Source organism: Pimephales promelas, chromosome 2, assembly GCF_988280905.1.
Source record: "Pimephales promelas chromosome 2, fPimPro1.hap1.1, whole genome shotgun sequence".
Classification (NCBI taxonomy): Eukaryota; Metazoa; Chordata; class Actinopteri; order Cypriniformes; family Leuciscidae; genus Pimephales; species Pimephales promelas.
In genome coordinates this window covers 75,976-91,661 of record NC_142770.1, presented here as the reverse complement: position 1 = coordinate 91,661, position 15,686 = coordinate 75,976, and the positions used below count along the sequence as shown (strand labels likewise).

Sequence of the window (15,686 nt, the reverse complement as noted above, 5' to 3'; positions counted from 1 at the left end):
TTTGGTTGGTTCACTTTCAGCCTGTGAGGATCTTTCTTCAGAGAAGAACAGCTCATAAAGTAAGTTTATTATTAACGTTACATGTGTTTTACATGAGTTTCTGTGGATGTACCTGGGCTATTTTACTTGGGTTGGGAAGGCATTGCTAGGTAGTTTAGAGAAATCATCAAGTTAAAGGCAAGTAAAATATAAATTATACTTGACACAAATTTTAACAGCCTACAGCAAACAATTGATGATGGATGTGTAAATATTTGGTTATCATATTGTCCCTTGATCTAATGATCATTGACATGCCAGGTTTTCAGTCATCCTTGAGGTATTGTATTTTTGATCTGGAAAAGATTCTTTATATTGTCATGTATGGTAAATTGATTGAACGGTGATCATTCTAATATGTCCGAATAATAGCTGAAAATCCTAGTAATGGAGTGAATGAACACCGTTTGAGTGTGTGTTATTGCACAGGGATGCCATGGACATTGGAGAGTTTTGGACTTATAATATAATTACAAGGGTGATGTTCAGCAGCTCTTTTAGTGTATCCGGGAACTTAACAGTCTTCAATCATCTGGTTAATAACTTTAACCTCTTAGGTGTTGCTGATCTGATGATCTGAACTTAAATGGTTGTAATTCAAGAATGCTTTGGAATAGATCAAGATTGGTCTTGTTTTACAGAAGACATTTGGCAGATTTTTGTAGAAGTTAAGAAATAAATTAAGAAAGTGAAACAAGTTTGAGTTTATGAAAATGTAAAAATTAAATGATTCGTGTTTTATATCAAATATATTTTTCCAAAACCTAATGAAACTGCATCAAACTCTGAACAAGTTGTGTTTCAAATGTTAGGTTGATATCTTAAAAAATAAGCTTTCAGTAAGATTTTGTTTGTTCGCTGTACCACACTTTTTCACTTGGTCACTCACAACCAGACTCCATTACTGCCCATATTTCCATCACGCCTCCATTTCCACATGTGTTTGAGTGATCTGAACCTATCTATTTCCACAATTTTCATACAATTTATGAAGTAGGCATCCTATTTAGAAGTAGTAAGGGAAGTTTGGCATATTTTGATATGAATTCAACCTCAATAATCACATAAAAAGAAGACGCATGTGGGTTATCTCGCTGCCACATCACAAATGCTAAATCTATAATTATTTTCTTTAAATTTATAACATTTTCAGACCTTCTTTTCTAAAAAAAATAAAATAATGGATGTTATTTTTTGAATGAAAACAAACATTCTTTCCTGATTTCATGTTCATCACTATTTCAAAATACAGGTTTAAATATTCCTCTTGTTGCAAATTGATAAATTACGGCTCCTCTGTACTTTATTTTGAAAAACAATCACCAAATATGAAAACTACAGATTGTAAGCTTTCGAATTATAGTTTGTCAGTATTAGTGTAGGTTTAGTATAGGATATTACTGTTTTAAATATGTAATGGCTGTGGGTCAAACACTTGTGTAATGTTTGTTAAGTCGGTTCCTGGATTTAAATAGAGATGCAGCGATACAATAATTATTTGATTTATGTTTTATAATGACTAAATGGCTGATACTACTAAGTGAAATTAAGCATCAGAGTGTAATAATGTACAGAATGAAAGAGAGAAATATTCTAAAGGACTTCATTATTCTCCTGTTTTATTATGATTTGTTTTGTTGCAGAGGCTCCTCACCCCCGTACGGTGGAGCGCTGGATAGAAACACGACAGCAAGAAGATTTCAGGTTTACTTTTATTGTCTCTAAATTGCATGCTGACATCTCACAAGCAGTTCATATTGTATGATGGCTTGCTACGGTGTCCGGATGTGATCCCTCATTCCTCAGCTTCTTTGCTCTGAAACAAGAACATAGATTTAATATTACAGTAAATGCGTGAGCTCCCCTGCGCTGTGTAGATCCGTCTCTAACTCCTGAGACACTCCTCAAGCAGATAATCAAGGTCTGGAAGTAAACGCTGATCTCCAGGAGCAGGACTAAAGGTTCAATACAGTGGCCGAACGAGTTACTGTACGAGACAGACGCTTTCACACACGTTTTACATGGATGGGTGGAAAGGTGAGCTCAGACTACTGTTTACATCCAAACTGCTCGTAATCTTGAAGATGACTGATGAGTGAATACAACAACTCAAGTGGCTACGTTTGTGTAATGTGTAATGTTTCCGAACTGTGAAAAGTCAAAGTATGTCTGCAAGACGAGGTAGTTCATAGTTGCTGATATCTAGCGCCTCGATGGCTGGAAAATCTTTCAATTGAGTTGAAAAATCGCTCCTCTTCATAGCGTAAGGATCACGTCCAACATATGTTTGATTTTTTTTGTTTACATCTTTCTCTTGTAATAGCGTGTAAACTAGTACAGTACGGACTTTCCTCCATCCAATTTTGCGCGGGACTGAAAGCCAGCTATTGTGAATCATGGTAGTACAGGTTTGACTGTTACCTTTCCAACTTCGCGGCTCTTGGCCCTCAGCTTGTTGACCTGGGACTCTGCGATGTCCGCGCGCTCCTGAGCCTCCTCCAGCTCATGCTGCACCTTCCTGTACCTGGACAGGTGAGTGTTGGCCTGCTCCTCCTGTTACCATTACACAAGACATTCGACCCGTTTCAGAGCAGTGCATTCATGGCTCTGGATGTTCTTGTCGATACTAAAACTTCATGCTCAAGGTTTGATATTAGACTTACAGCTTCTTCAGACTGGCGCTTGTAGGCCTTCACTTTCAGCTGCAGCTTGTCTACCAGATCCTGCAGTCGGGTCACGTTCTTCTTGTCTTCCTCGGTCTTTGGGTGTAAATATTGGTCACGGTCTTAGTTAAACTGTATATTGGAAACGGTGGTCAATTTCTAATAAAAGTAGTTTTACCTGGTAGGTAAGTTCCTTCACTCTCCTCTCGTATTTGCGCACTCCTTTCACAGCGTCTGCACCACGTCTCTGCTCGGCTTCAACTTCAGACTCCAACTCGCGCACCTTCAGTAGAGAGTTATTGTTTTGCCTGTCATTCTCTGTAATGACCAGTACATCTAAGAATGAGTTTTGTTAAGCTCCTGAACACTCAAATTTACCCTGGACTCCAGTTTCTGGAGCTGTTTCTTTCCACCCTTCATAGCCAGACTTTCGGCCTCATCCAGACGGTGCTGCAGGTCTTTGACAGTCACCTCCAGGTTCTTCTTCATCCTCTCCAGGTGAGCACTGGTGTCCTGCTCCTTCTTCAGCTCCTCAGCCATCATGGCAGCCTGAAATATAAGCCAATTTAAGTGAACTAACCAATATAGATGGGCAGTTGTGGCCTAATGGCGGCAGTGGCTCAGTGCTTCATGCAGATTCTCTACAAACCGGACGAATCTTTTCACCTAACCAAGTTTCGAGGTGTCCATGAGCAAGACACCTAACCCCAGCTTCTCCCGACGATGGATGGCGCTCTGCGTGGCTAACACCGCCGTTGGTGTATGAATGAGTGAGTGAATCGGTGAATGTGAGGCAATATGGTACATTTACATTTATTCATTTAGCTGACGCTTTTATCCAAAGCAATTTTACAATTTACAATTTATTACAATTGCTAAATATGGTGGTGGTGGTGCAGTGGATGAGACACATGCCTTTGGTGTGAGAGACCCGGGTTCGAGTCCACTGTGAGACACCAATGTGTCCCCGAGTAAGACGCTTAACCCCTAGTTGCTCCAGAGGCTGCGACCTCTGACATAAATAGCAATTGTAAGTCGAATTGGATAAAAGCGTCAGCTAAATTAATAAATGTAATTGTCAAAGGTTGCACACCTCTGGAGCAACTAGGGGTTAAGTGTCTTGCTCAGGGACACATTGGTGTCTCACAGTGGATTCAAACCCGGGTCTCTCACACCAAAGGCATGTGTCTCACCCACTGTGCCATCACCACCCCATATGTGAAGCGCTTTGGTGGCCATTGGGTCTGTGAAAGCGCTATATAAATGCAGTCCATTTACCATTTTTTCCCTAATGGTTAGAGAGTCAGACTTTTACCCCGAAAGTCGAGAGTTTGATTCTCAATTCTCGCAGGTAATGACTGAAGAGCCCTTCAACAAGACACATAACCCCAATCGCTCTCTGGATGCCACAAAAAAGAAAAGAAAAAGACTGCTCAATACTCCTAACTCTAACTTGGATTGGTTAAATGCAGAGGACACTTGGCCTTTGCTTCACTTCACAGCAAAAAATACATTCGATGAATATTCCCTTTGTTACCACATGAACCTAAACACAAAGTCAAATAACTGTATAAAGTAGAAGAAGCATAAAGTAAACACTCACATCAGTGATGGCCTTCTTGGCCTTCTCCTCTGCATTTCTGGCCTCCTGGACTGAATCTTCCACCTCACCTTGAACAAGGACCAGATCAGTCTCAAGCTTCTTCTTGGTGTTAATAAGACTTGTATTCTGTGGGATGCAAGCAATTAGTTTAGTGTACATTTATATGAAAGTTTTTCATGTATCCTGAATTTGTTCCAAGTATTTAGTAATCTTCTATACTTGCGAATGCAGCAGTCCCACACGCTCGCTGGCATCAACCAGCTCTTGCTCCGCCACTTTGCGGCCTCTCTCTGTTTGCTCCAGTGCAGCTCTCAGCTCCTCAATCTCTGCTTGCATCAGGTTATTCCTGCGCTCCACCATGGCCACCTGCTCTTTCATGTCCTCCTGTCCTCGGAGAGCTTCATCAAGGTGCAGTTGGGCATCCTGTGGCAACATTCTTTCTTTGTGAGTTCTCTTGCTTTGGTTATATATCATATTCATATCGTCAAACATTCAATACTTAATGCAATCCACGTTCTACAGAAAGATACCTTGAGTTGGCCTTGGATGTTCCTGAGCTGTTTCTGGGCCTCAGCAGCCTGGCGGTTGGCATGACTCAGCTGGACCTCCATCTCATTCAGATCTCCCTCCATCTTCTTTTTGACTCTCAGGGCATCATTTCTGCTCCTGACCTCAGCGTCCAGTGTGCTCTGCATGGATTCGATCACTCTTTGGCTGTTTCTCTTGATCTGTTCCATCTCCTCATCCTTCTCAGCAATCTTCCTGTCAATCTCGCTCTTCACTTGGTTTAGCTCCAGCTGCACACGAAGAATCTTGGACTCTTCATGCTCCAGGGTGCCCTGATGGACAGTTCAAGCAAGAATTATATCAACCTGGCAGGAACATCATGTAATGTTCACCATGTTAGAACAGTATTTTTGCCATGGTTTGACAGTATTAAATAACAATACTTCAGCTTCTTCAAGCGCAGTCTGGATCTCTGTTTTCTCAGACTCCACCGTCTTCTTTGCCTTTTCTAGTTCATGAATTGTCTTTCCAGTCTCTCCAAGCTGCTCAGTGAGGTCAGAAATCTCCTCTAAAGGGTTTAAAAAGCAGAAATGTACACATCTGTTCAAATGCATCTCATTTTTTAGTCCTTGGTGTACAAATAAAAGTTGCATTTACGTTGCAGATTCTTGTTCTCCCTCTTCAGTGTCTCGAGGTGGTCAAGAGATTCCTCGTAGGAGTTCTTCATTTTGAAAAGCTCAGTGCTGAGAGAACGGGCTTCTTTCTGAGCACCCTCTAGTTCCGCCTGGCTTTCCTCATACTTCTGTTTCCACTCTGCTAGCACCTGAAAATTAAAGAAATGTAGTCATTGTTAATTAGCCAAGTCCTCGGTTCATCAGTGTTTAGGTTTATACGCTATCCACGTCTTTCTTACCTTGTCAAAGTTTCTCTGCTTCTTGTCAAGGTTGGCAGCCAGTGCATTTGCCCTCTCTACATCAATCATGAGATCCTCTACTTCACCCTGCAGTCTCTGCTTGGTCTTTTCAAGAGAGGCACACTTTGAGTTCACCGCCTCAATTGATTCCTCAGCATCCTGCAGACGCTGGGCCAGCTTTTTCCTGAGGAAGTGAAATGAAATTGAAATGAAATCTTCCTAATATTATTCACATTAAATGTAGTGAGACTTTTCCCATTGATGTGTTTACTTGGATTCCTCAAGCTCCTCAGTGCGCTGGATGGCGTCAGTCTCATATTTGGTTCTCCACTGAGCCACTTCACTGTTGGCCTTAGACATCCCACGCTGGAGTTCAGCTTTGGCCTCCTGCTCTTCCTCAAACTGCTCTCTGAGCAAATCACAGTCATGGCGGGCAGACTGAACCGCATGGGCCAGAGCGTTCTTGGCCTTGAAGTCAAAAGGTTTCCTTTTATTGCACACCGCTGTGTTCATAGCTATTCACGGTACTTGATAATAGAAAGTAGAAGCATATTTTTAGGTACATACCTTAACCTCTTCTTCAATATGTCTTTTGAGTTCCTCAATCTGCTGAGTATAAGCTTGTTTGCTTCTTGTCAATTGAGAAACAAGAGCTTCTTTCTCCTCCAATTGACGCCCAAATTCCCCTAGAATGAGACAGGGGGTAATTTATATAAGTGTCCACAGGAGCTGTATGAGGACAGTTTTGGGTTCTGGCATCGCATTACTTACCATTTTCAGTTTGCAGTCTTGCCCTCTGTCCATTTAAATCATTAAGTTGGCGTACAAACTCGTCGTTTTTGGTTTTTAGCTCGCTTGTTTGGTCTTCCAATGTCCGGCACATCTTTTCAAGGTTTGCCTTCATGAATTATAAAAATGTAAAAAACGTTTTGACCTCTTTGCGGTTTGTTCTTTTGGCAATTACCTATACTTCAAGCTGTTAAAGTTAAAGTAGTTTTGTAAAACTAAAACTAAATCTTCATTAGAAGTTTCCCAATAGTATACCTTTGCTTTAGCCACAGACTCCATGTTACTTGTCAAGTCATCAATCTCCATCTTGTATTCACTCTTCTCCTTCTCCAGCTTCTGTTTGACCCGTTGAAGGTTGTCGATCTGTTCTCCGAGTTCAGCCACGCTGTCGGCCTGCTTCTTTCGGAGAGCCGCCGCCGTTGCTTCATGCTGCAAGGTGGACTCTTCCAGATCACGACGCAACTTCTGGAACTCAGCTTCCCGCTTCTTGTTCATCTCAATCTGGGCAGAAGTGGCACCACCCGCTTCCTCAAGCCTCTCACTGATCTCTTCAAGTTCCCTGGAGAGATCAGCTCTCTGCTTCTCCACTTTGGCACGAGCGGCTCGCTCTGCCTCGATTTCCTCTTCCAGCTCCTCAATACGGGCCTAAATAAACAAAGAAAAATGTATGCAGTGTTATTGGCAACATGGGTTTTCCCAGGTCTGCAACTACTTCACAGTTTCACATAGAAAACGTTAGGGTTACCTGAAGTTCTTTGATCTTCTTCTGAAGCTGTGCTCCCAAAGACTGTTCATCCTCAATCTTGCTGAGAAACTGACTTATCTCAAAGTCTTTCCTGTTTTTAAAGCATTGTTTTTTAAAGTATGTGCAGAATACTCAGTTTTTATTAAATGTGTAATTGTGTGAAGACTGATGTCCACTCACTTTTTGATCTTCTCTTCTGACTGCTGTTTGTCATTCTCCAGGTCCATTATGGACTCTTGGGCCAGTTTCAGATCGCCTTCAAGCTTTCTCTTGGCTCTCTCAAGGTCCATACGGAGCTTCTTCTCCTGCTCCAGTGAGCCCTCAAGCTATTGTGACAGGAACCAGAGCATTTAATTCTGGTATAGAGACTAAAATAATTTCCTATCGATTCATGATTTTTTCTAAATGACATTTACATTTATTTAAATGCAATTCTCACACCGAATATGGCAAATAAAAAGGGTTATTCTCCTGCTAAATATCTTACATCATCCACTTGCTGCTCAAGCTTTGTCTTAGATTTAGTTAAAGTGTTGACTTTGTCTTCCTCTGCCTGAAGGTCATCAAGAGTCTGCTGGTGTGCCTCTTGGAGGGCTTTCTTCTCTTTGGTCAGCTTGGCAATGCTCTCGTCCTGAGAGGCCATCTCCTCCGTCAGGTTTTTAACCTAAATGGAAACGTTGTTCACTGGTTTTATTTTCAAGACAATCCTAGACAATCAGCAGTGTGAAGAACATGTGAAAATATTATTGACCTTATTTTCTGTGGCATGTTTCTCCTTCTCCACTTTGGCCAAGGTGAGCTCCAGGTCATCAATATCTTTCTTCAGCTCAGAGCATTCGTCCTCCAGTTTCCTCTTCTTGGCCGTCAGTTCAGCATTGATTTCCTCCTCATCCTCCAATCTCTCGCTTGTCTCTTTGAGTTTGGCCTCGAGCTGGATCTTGCTTTTAATGAGACCTTCACATCTCTCCTCAGCATCAGAGAGGTTTTCAGATTCCTATTCATTGAGATGGATAGAGTTTAATGGCTTGTTCATAGCTGTAGCATTCATATTAGGATCAATTAGAGCTAAAATACTCACAGATGTAACTTGCAGTTGAAGATCGTTTTTCTCCTGAAGAAGTGACACCATTTTTTCTTCAAGCTCCTTCTTTTTGGCTAATGCCTTTGTTAGATCCTCCTTCATTTTTTCAAAGTTCTCCTTCATGGCTGCCATTTCTTTCTCCGTCTCTGCACTCTTCAGAAGAGGCTTGATCTTGAAGTACAGCTTCATCCATGGCCAATGCTTCACATTCATGAACGAGCGGATGTTGTATTGGATGGAATAAATTGACTCTCTGGGAGACGGAGTTTCTGGTTTTAGTTTAACAAAAATATTACATTTTATTTATTTAATTTAAAATGAAATAATGTATATTTCACCCACCTCCTCTCCATCATTTTGACAAACTCCTTCCTCATGAGGAAGCCACGGCACCGAGCCTGAGTCATGGTAACCAGCGTCGCTAGTTTCTCATCTCTCATCTCCTCCAGTGTACCCAACAGACCAGCTTTAAAGAACACCTGCATGAACATACAGTATAATGATGTTTCCTGTATATCGTGGAAGCCATTCTTGTCTACTGTAGATTTGAGCTTAGCCATTTGTTGTGCAGCTCACCTTGGTGTGTCCAAACTTGTATTGAGTGTGGTCAATATCAATAGAGCCCAAGAGTTTCTCTGAAGCCTTTTTGTTGTCAATGAACTGCCCGTCAGGGATGACGCTAGCATTTAATACTTTGTATCTAGAGGACAATCAGAGGAGAGTCATGTTCTCGTGGAGCCAAAAAACATTCATAAAATGCTGAAGATTATGTGGTGCATCATCTCTTTACCTCTGCTTGAAGTCACCATAGAGGATTCTGCTGGGGAAACCTTTCCTGCAGATCCTGATGCCCTCTAGCACACCATTACACCTGAGCTGGTGGATAACCAGGAAGTTCTCCATCAGACCTGCAATGAAAATGTTCTTAAGGTTCCAGAGATGTTTTCTAACCCTTCAGGGAGTCTTCGGGGATTAGGGTTACCTGGAGTCTTGGACTCATTAGGAATCAAGCAGCGCACAAAGTGAGGGTGAGTGCTCCTCAGGTTAGTCATCAGCTTTCCCAAGTTCTCCTGTGGAAATGTTTGTCAGTAGTCTAATCTTTAATGGTGTAACAAATCACATTCTTCATTAAAAGATAATCTGTTTTACCCTGAAAAGTGCAGACACTGTCTGGAAGGAACCACCCTTCTTCTTGCCTCCCTTTTTTCCTCCTCCTCCCTCTGTTTTATGTCAACAAAATAAAATTTTTTTTTCATTGTCCTTGTGTTGCTTTCCATCAGCCCTTTCAATAAATCACTATTAGAGAATGTCTAATTGTGTCGTAACACAAAGGAATGGAGGAGATGCAAATGGCCGTACCTTCAGCGGCCCCATGAGTGGCGTACAGGTAGGCCAGCACTTTGAGCGAGGACTTTTGGTAGAGTTGCACGACAGAGTCGTTCAGTGGATCCTTGTTCTTGTCCAACCAGCCAGTAATGTTGTAGTCCACAGTGCCGGCGTAGTGCACCAGAGAGAAGTGGGCTTCTGCCTTACCTTTGGCAGGCTTGGGCTTCTGGAAAGCTGGACATTTGCCCAGATGCTGATCATATAGCTTGTTTTTGAAGCTTGTGTCTGTAGCCTTAGGGAACATGCACTCCTCTTCAAGGATGGAGAAGATACCCATTGGCTGTTGAAGAAATATTCACGCACAATGTGTATAGGCACAATGTCAATGAGTAGTCCTTTTAATTGGCTGAATGTCCTCTTACCTTCTCAATGAGCTCAATGCAGGCCGCCAAGTCCATCCCGAAGTCAATGAACTCCCATTCAATGCCTTCTTTCTTGTACTCCTCTTGCTCCAGAACAAACATGTGGTGGTTGAAGAACTGTTGCAGTTTCTCATTTGTGAAGTTGATGCAAAGCTGCTCCAAGCTGTTGTACTGACAATTAAGCAGATGCAAGTTCTTAATACTGACTTTATCAGTTATGTTTTGATTCTTACACAGACATTAAAAAACCGAGGCTCACATCAAAGATCTCAAATCCAGCGATGTCCAGCACACCAATGAAGAACTGCCTCGGCTGCTTTGTGTCCAACATCTCATTGATACGGACAACCATCCACAAGAACATTTTCTCGTAGACAGACTTGCAGAGCGCAGAGACTGCGTTGTTCACCTGAGAAATTCAAAGGTCAGTGTAGATCAAATCATTTCTGTTTTACTTCCCGTGACAACTGTGAATGTCTATGAGATGCTTAAGTGATCACCTGTGGTACTGTCTGGCCTTTGGTCACCATCTCATTTCCGACCTTCACTCTGGGGTAACACAGAGCTTTCAGCATGTCAGCGGAGTTGAGGCCCATGAGGTAGGCGATTTTATCAGCCACTGAGGAAGAACAGTTTGCGGTCACTAATGAAGCGAACGTTCACATGTTTTTAGTACGTGCCAATTGTACGTCTTACCCTCGGTGCCGTCGGGCTCGGCCTGCTCCTCTCTCTGCTTCTGTTTGAACTTCATGCTCCCATGATGCATCACAGCACCTGTCAGCTTGTAGATGCTGATTTTCTCATCGGCAGTGAAGCCCAGAATGTCAATGGCAGTCTGTTTTTATTTGACCAAATCAATCACACATTATTCTCTATCCCTTACCCTAAACAATGAAAACACTGCTACTACTAATAATAATGTAGTTGTCCACATACATCTGTGGCAATGAACTCCTCCACGTCATTGATGCTCTTGACAGTGATTTCCCCCTGGCTGATCATTGGATAGTCGTAAGGGTTGGTGGTGATGAGCAAGGCCTCTGTAAAGCAGTGATGTGCAGTATGTTAAACAGCGTTCTCAAACACAGAAATGAAATGCACATTACTGTAGGTTTCTCACCGAGCAGCTCTGGCTTGTGTCCGGTCATGAGCTGGTAGAAGATGTGGTAGCTCCTCTCAGCAGACAGCTGGAACGTTACTCTTGACTTTTCCAGCAGATCTTCCAAAGACAAAAAAAAAAAGAAAAATTATCCACATTTTCGTCTCCTCATTAAGCATTTATACTTGAGCTTAAAAGAGTGTTGACTCACAAGTTTCAATATCAGCTGAGGCCAGTTTTCCAGTGGTCCCAAAGTGAATTCTGATGAATTTACCCTAAGCATTTTGAAATATTTTAAAGTTTGTATTTCCCAGCTTTGGAATATTAACTGAATTTGTACAGTTCATCTGGCCACAGCAACTTACAAAACGAGAAGAGTTGTCGTTTCTCACAGTCTTGGCATTTCCATAAGCCTCCAGCAGGGGGTTGGCTGCAATGATTTGATCCTCTAGCGACCCCTGGTGAGTAGTTGAGTAATTTCATCATGCAGAATAATTCATTCACTGTACTTTGAATGATTCATTCAGTTATTTGGTCACCTTCATTTTGCCAGCAGTAGGTTGTTCTGTCTTCTTTCCGCCAGATACAGCGATTGTCGCAAAGTACTGGATGACACGTTTGGTGTTGACAGTCTTTCCTGCACCAGATTCTCCACTGAGTGGCCATGTTTAAGATGGAAAAGCACATGTTCAGAATATTATAAATTATGTGATATTTATGTAAGTGCTTCTTTAAAATCCACAAAAGTCCGACGTGAAACGTGCATGTACATGCATCATCCCGGCAGTTGTTGTTAACCTCGTACACATGCAGCTCTATCAGTAAGCGCTTCCCCCACTCCTCTCTTACTTCAGTTATGCTTTCTTTCCCAGGACATGCCAATAAGAACGATGCAATATCATGACCACGTTACAAGCTTTCCACAGCAGAAGAGACAGGTGTTAAACTGTTTTCTGTCAATAGCATTTACATGATGATTCTTATACAATAACCTTAATCATCATAGCCTACTTACGTAATCAGGATAGACTGATTCTCCCTGTCTGAAACACATTTAGTATTTATTATAAGTGAAACCGCTAAACAGATTGTATTTTCAGTTTTTGTTTGTTTGTCGAATTTGTAACAAAATGTACACCACAACATAAAATACTAATGAGAGATCCATTAAATAAAGAAATTGTGGGTGTATTAAGCAAAATGTAAGCAGGCTCAAGTTCAGCACAAGTGGATGGATTGCAAATGTGTATCTCCACTTACCAGTGAGCATGAACTGGTAGGCGTTGTCAGAGATGGAGAAGATGTGAGGCGGGGCTTCAATCCTCTTTTTGCCTCTGTATCCATTCACGACGACTGAATCGTACACTGGGAGCCACTTGTAGGGATTGACAGTGACGCAGAACAAGCCAGAGTAGGTCTGAAACGGAGACAGAGTTTTACAATGCTGCGCCCCATCCCGGCAATAAAACACGATTGGCTTAGACTTACGTAGATCATCCATGCTGCGTAACGCTCTTTGAGGTTATACAGCACGGTGGGCTCATTGAGGTGGGTCATCATGGCCATGTCCTCAATTTTGTCGTACTTGGGAGGATTCATGGGGAAGATTTCAGTGTCTTTCACGGTGATCGTCTATAAGGTTTTAAACATGGATGAGACATTTAGTACAAACTCTTCATTGGTTTCACCTTGCAGTTTCACACAAGATCAACACATCTTTTCAATTCTACTTACTTTCCCACACAGAGTTTTGACAGTAGCTTTACCGCCTTCTTTGCTAACAAGAACACCCTTCAGGTACATCTCGTTGGGCTCTGACACGAAGTAAGCCGTCTTGGCTTCAAAGGGGGTGTTCTGAGCCTCTATCCTCTCTCTTTCCGGCTTCCGGAGGTAAATGGCCGCCGGGCCGAAGCACTCCATTTCACCATCTCCCATGGTTGCGGTTTACTCTGAGACGAGAGAGAGAGAGAGAATGTGCGAAGGGATTTATACTTCCATAACTTCTAAATATTAAACAAATGCAAGTGGAATGAAACATATTAATTCCTATGACTGTGGAGCGCAATGATGCTGCTCTCTATGAGTGTTTCAACAATTAAGCAATTTGGTACTCTATTCAACCAACTGTTTGCTTAAGAATTGAGATGGGACCTCTTATTTTCTTTCTTTGCTTCTAAAATGAAACCAATGATTATAAGTATGCATATAGATTCTGTTTATTAATCTCAATTGTCAAGTCACATTTATTTATATAGTGCTTTTTACAATAAAGATTGTATCAAAGCAGCTTCACAGTGATAACATGAAACTAATAAACACAGATCAATAATATTGTTGAATTTGTAATACCTGCTGTCCTGTCCAGAGAGAATGTGTCTGAGGTAGGAGATGCTAAGAGAAAGGACAAAAACTTGAGTTCAAATATGTGCATTGAATGACATGAATTACAAGTGCAACTTCCACACTCTAAACTCCTCAATAATCTCACTGATTAGCCATTTAATCTCTAAACTGTAGTACACAAGTATGTGATATTATGTTAATAGTAGAAGGAGAGCATGATGAACAACTCACCCACCTTTGAGTTCCAGCCAGTCCTTAAAGGAGCCTGAAGCAGCTTCTTATATAGACCAGAATACTGTTCACTCAGCAAAACTCACTCACTGTATTTGGTCATGTATTCTTAGCTCCGTTTCAACTGGGATTTTTGTAACTGATTGTCCCGTTCATCGATATCATGACATTAGCCAAATATGTTATCACTATGAAGTAATTAACAGTCCAGTCTTAATTAGTTTTAGTTTAATTTAAAGTGAATATTGTGATGGAGGAACAGATAATGGGGCTGAGATAATAGCAGTGAACCCTTCGGTAAGATGAGGTAAATTGGCACTAGATGAATTAAACCAATATTTGAAAATAAGCCACCAATATTGAGATTAAAAATTAGATGATGTATTTATAGGTGCCACTTGTGATCAATCGCTTATCCTTGAGAAAGGGTTGTTATGTGAAGGGGTATCAGTTACTGGAGTTCAGACATTGTTTGGGTCTTAAGTAGAGCATAATCTTCCTCAAGTGCTTGGCACAACAGTAGAGCCAAGTTTAGCCGTGGAGAAGCTCTCAAATGTCACTGGGATACTGTTCCCAGAAGCCGAGAAAGCTTTTCATGTGACAAAGCAGCACATTTGGGCACAACAGTTGTCATTCTGTGAACTTGTGCGCATGGGGACACTTATGCTGAAGGCCTTGAGACGAGTTCTGGCAGAATAATGATGTGTAGACGAACCTAAGAAAAGATATGAGACTAGTCAATTTCATCATTCATAGCTTTAGAAGGGCATTTTCCCCCTGGTCATAATAACAGATTTAAAAAATCACATTTACAAGTAATGGTCAACCACAGCTCTTAATATTATTTTAAGTCAAATTGGTGACACTTTATTTCTATGGTCCAGACATTCTACTAACTATGAGTAACCTGTCAACTTCATGTCCACTAACTCTCATTAGAGTATAATTAGACTGCTCGGGTAGGCTACAGCATTGTACTTGCAAAGTAGTTTGCAGTCAGTAGATCGTCTGTTCTAAATAAAGGGTTGGCCGGTGTTAAGCAGACAGTCTATACTATAATGAGAGTTAGTTGACAAGTAAAGTATAGTTCGAATGTCTGGATCATTGAAGTAAAGTGCTACTGTCACGTGTATATAGGGTCTCTTTTAGACATCCTAATCAGGTGGATAACAGAAATAGCTTATACTGTACATACATGTTGAGAATGAAGTGCATTAAAGCGTATGATTCTTATTTGGACTAAATGCCAACTTTGTTTTTGGCCATGCATTTAATTTGTCCTCTCTCATCTCTGCTCATTTCCAGCTCGTTATTTCAGTTTTACACTCTACTAATGGCTGTGCTAGTCTATTGGGCATCAGGTGTCTGTTAATTTGTGATTAAATGCTGTTGATCTCAGAGTCCTAGTCATATTACAGCCAAATGATATGCATGGCGCTTTTCACACTTCGGCTTTACTGTTACGTCTATAATGCCTTTTTGCAAGTTTTAGAGCTGGGCTTAATATATGGATGTGACAGACTAATTTTTCAGACTTGGGTCTAGATATATTGTATTTACCGCAGTTGTTGTGCCGCAGTGACCCAGAGAGATGTCTAGGCAATGAAGAGGTTTGAATTGTGGTCAGTTTTGCTCTACTTGAGACCAGTGTCAGTGAGTGCCTATTCAGTTAATGGTAAAACCCATTGTGCTAAATACAGTGAATTGAAGATGGTTGGCGGACTACATCCGTGATCAAGCCAGTCTTGATCTTAAAGGTTCTGAGCTGTAATCAAGCACGAGTGCATCGTGAAAAGCGGCCCTGATGTCTCCAGAGCTCTCCGGGACTGTGTGGCGCTGGGCGGGCCGTGTTCCTGGCCTTGGATCCTGCCCATGTCCTTTTACTTGGCCTTGCATGGATAATGCAGTGTGTCCAACAGGCTTTC

The 15,686-nt window shown here is 41.6% G+C and overlaps 1 protein-coding gene across 1 annotated transcript; it reads right to left on the bottom strand.

Annotated features, from left to right (window-relative positions):
* Nucleotides 1–1,733: 1,733 nt before the first annotated feature.
* On the bottom strand, nucleotides 1,734–13,780 carry LOC120486462 (myosin heavy chain, fast skeletal muscle). The gene is made up of 41 exons (XM_039682518.2): nucleotides 13,762–13,780; nucleotides 13,537–13,578; nucleotides 12,922–13,136; nucleotides 12,676–12,819; nucleotides 12,448–12,604; nucleotides 12,203–12,230; nucleotides 11,727–11,841; nucleotides 11,553–11,645; nucleotides 11,399–11,462; nucleotides 11,209–11,307; nucleotides 11,025–11,128; nucleotides 10,785–10,923; nucleotides 10,589–10,707; nucleotides 10,348–10,497; nucleotides 10,089–10,259; nucleotides 9,700–10,006; nucleotides 9,490–9,560; nucleotides 9,323–9,410; nucleotides 9,131–9,248; nucleotides 8,917–9,040; nucleotides 8,683–8,819; nucleotides 8,338–8,593; nucleotides 8,011–8,253; nucleotides 7,747–7,923; nucleotides 7,440–7,585; nucleotides 7,260–7,350; nucleotides 6,770–7,159; nucleotides 6,497–6,623; nucleotides 6,293–6,411; nucleotides 5,997–6,193; nucleotides 5,726–5,909; nucleotides 5,470–5,635; nucleotides 5,256–5,380; nucleotides 4,836–5,144; nucleotides 4,525–4,728; nucleotides 4,306–4,431; nucleotides 3,081–3,251; nucleotides 2,881–2,985; nucleotides 2,703–2,798; nucleotides 2,461–2,592; nucleotides 1,734–1,855 (listed from the first exon to the last, which is right to left on the bottom strand). Exons 3-41 carry the CDS (start codon nucleotides 13,120–13,122, stop codon nucleotides 1,835–1,837), a joined length of 5,814 nt encoding a protein of 1,937 aa, XP_039538452.1. The 5' UTR covers nucleotides 13,123–13,136; nucleotides 13,537–13,578; nucleotides 13,762–13,780; the 3' UTR covers nucleotides 1,734–1,834.
* Between the last annotated feature and the right edge of the window lie 1,906 nt (nucleotides 13,781–15,686).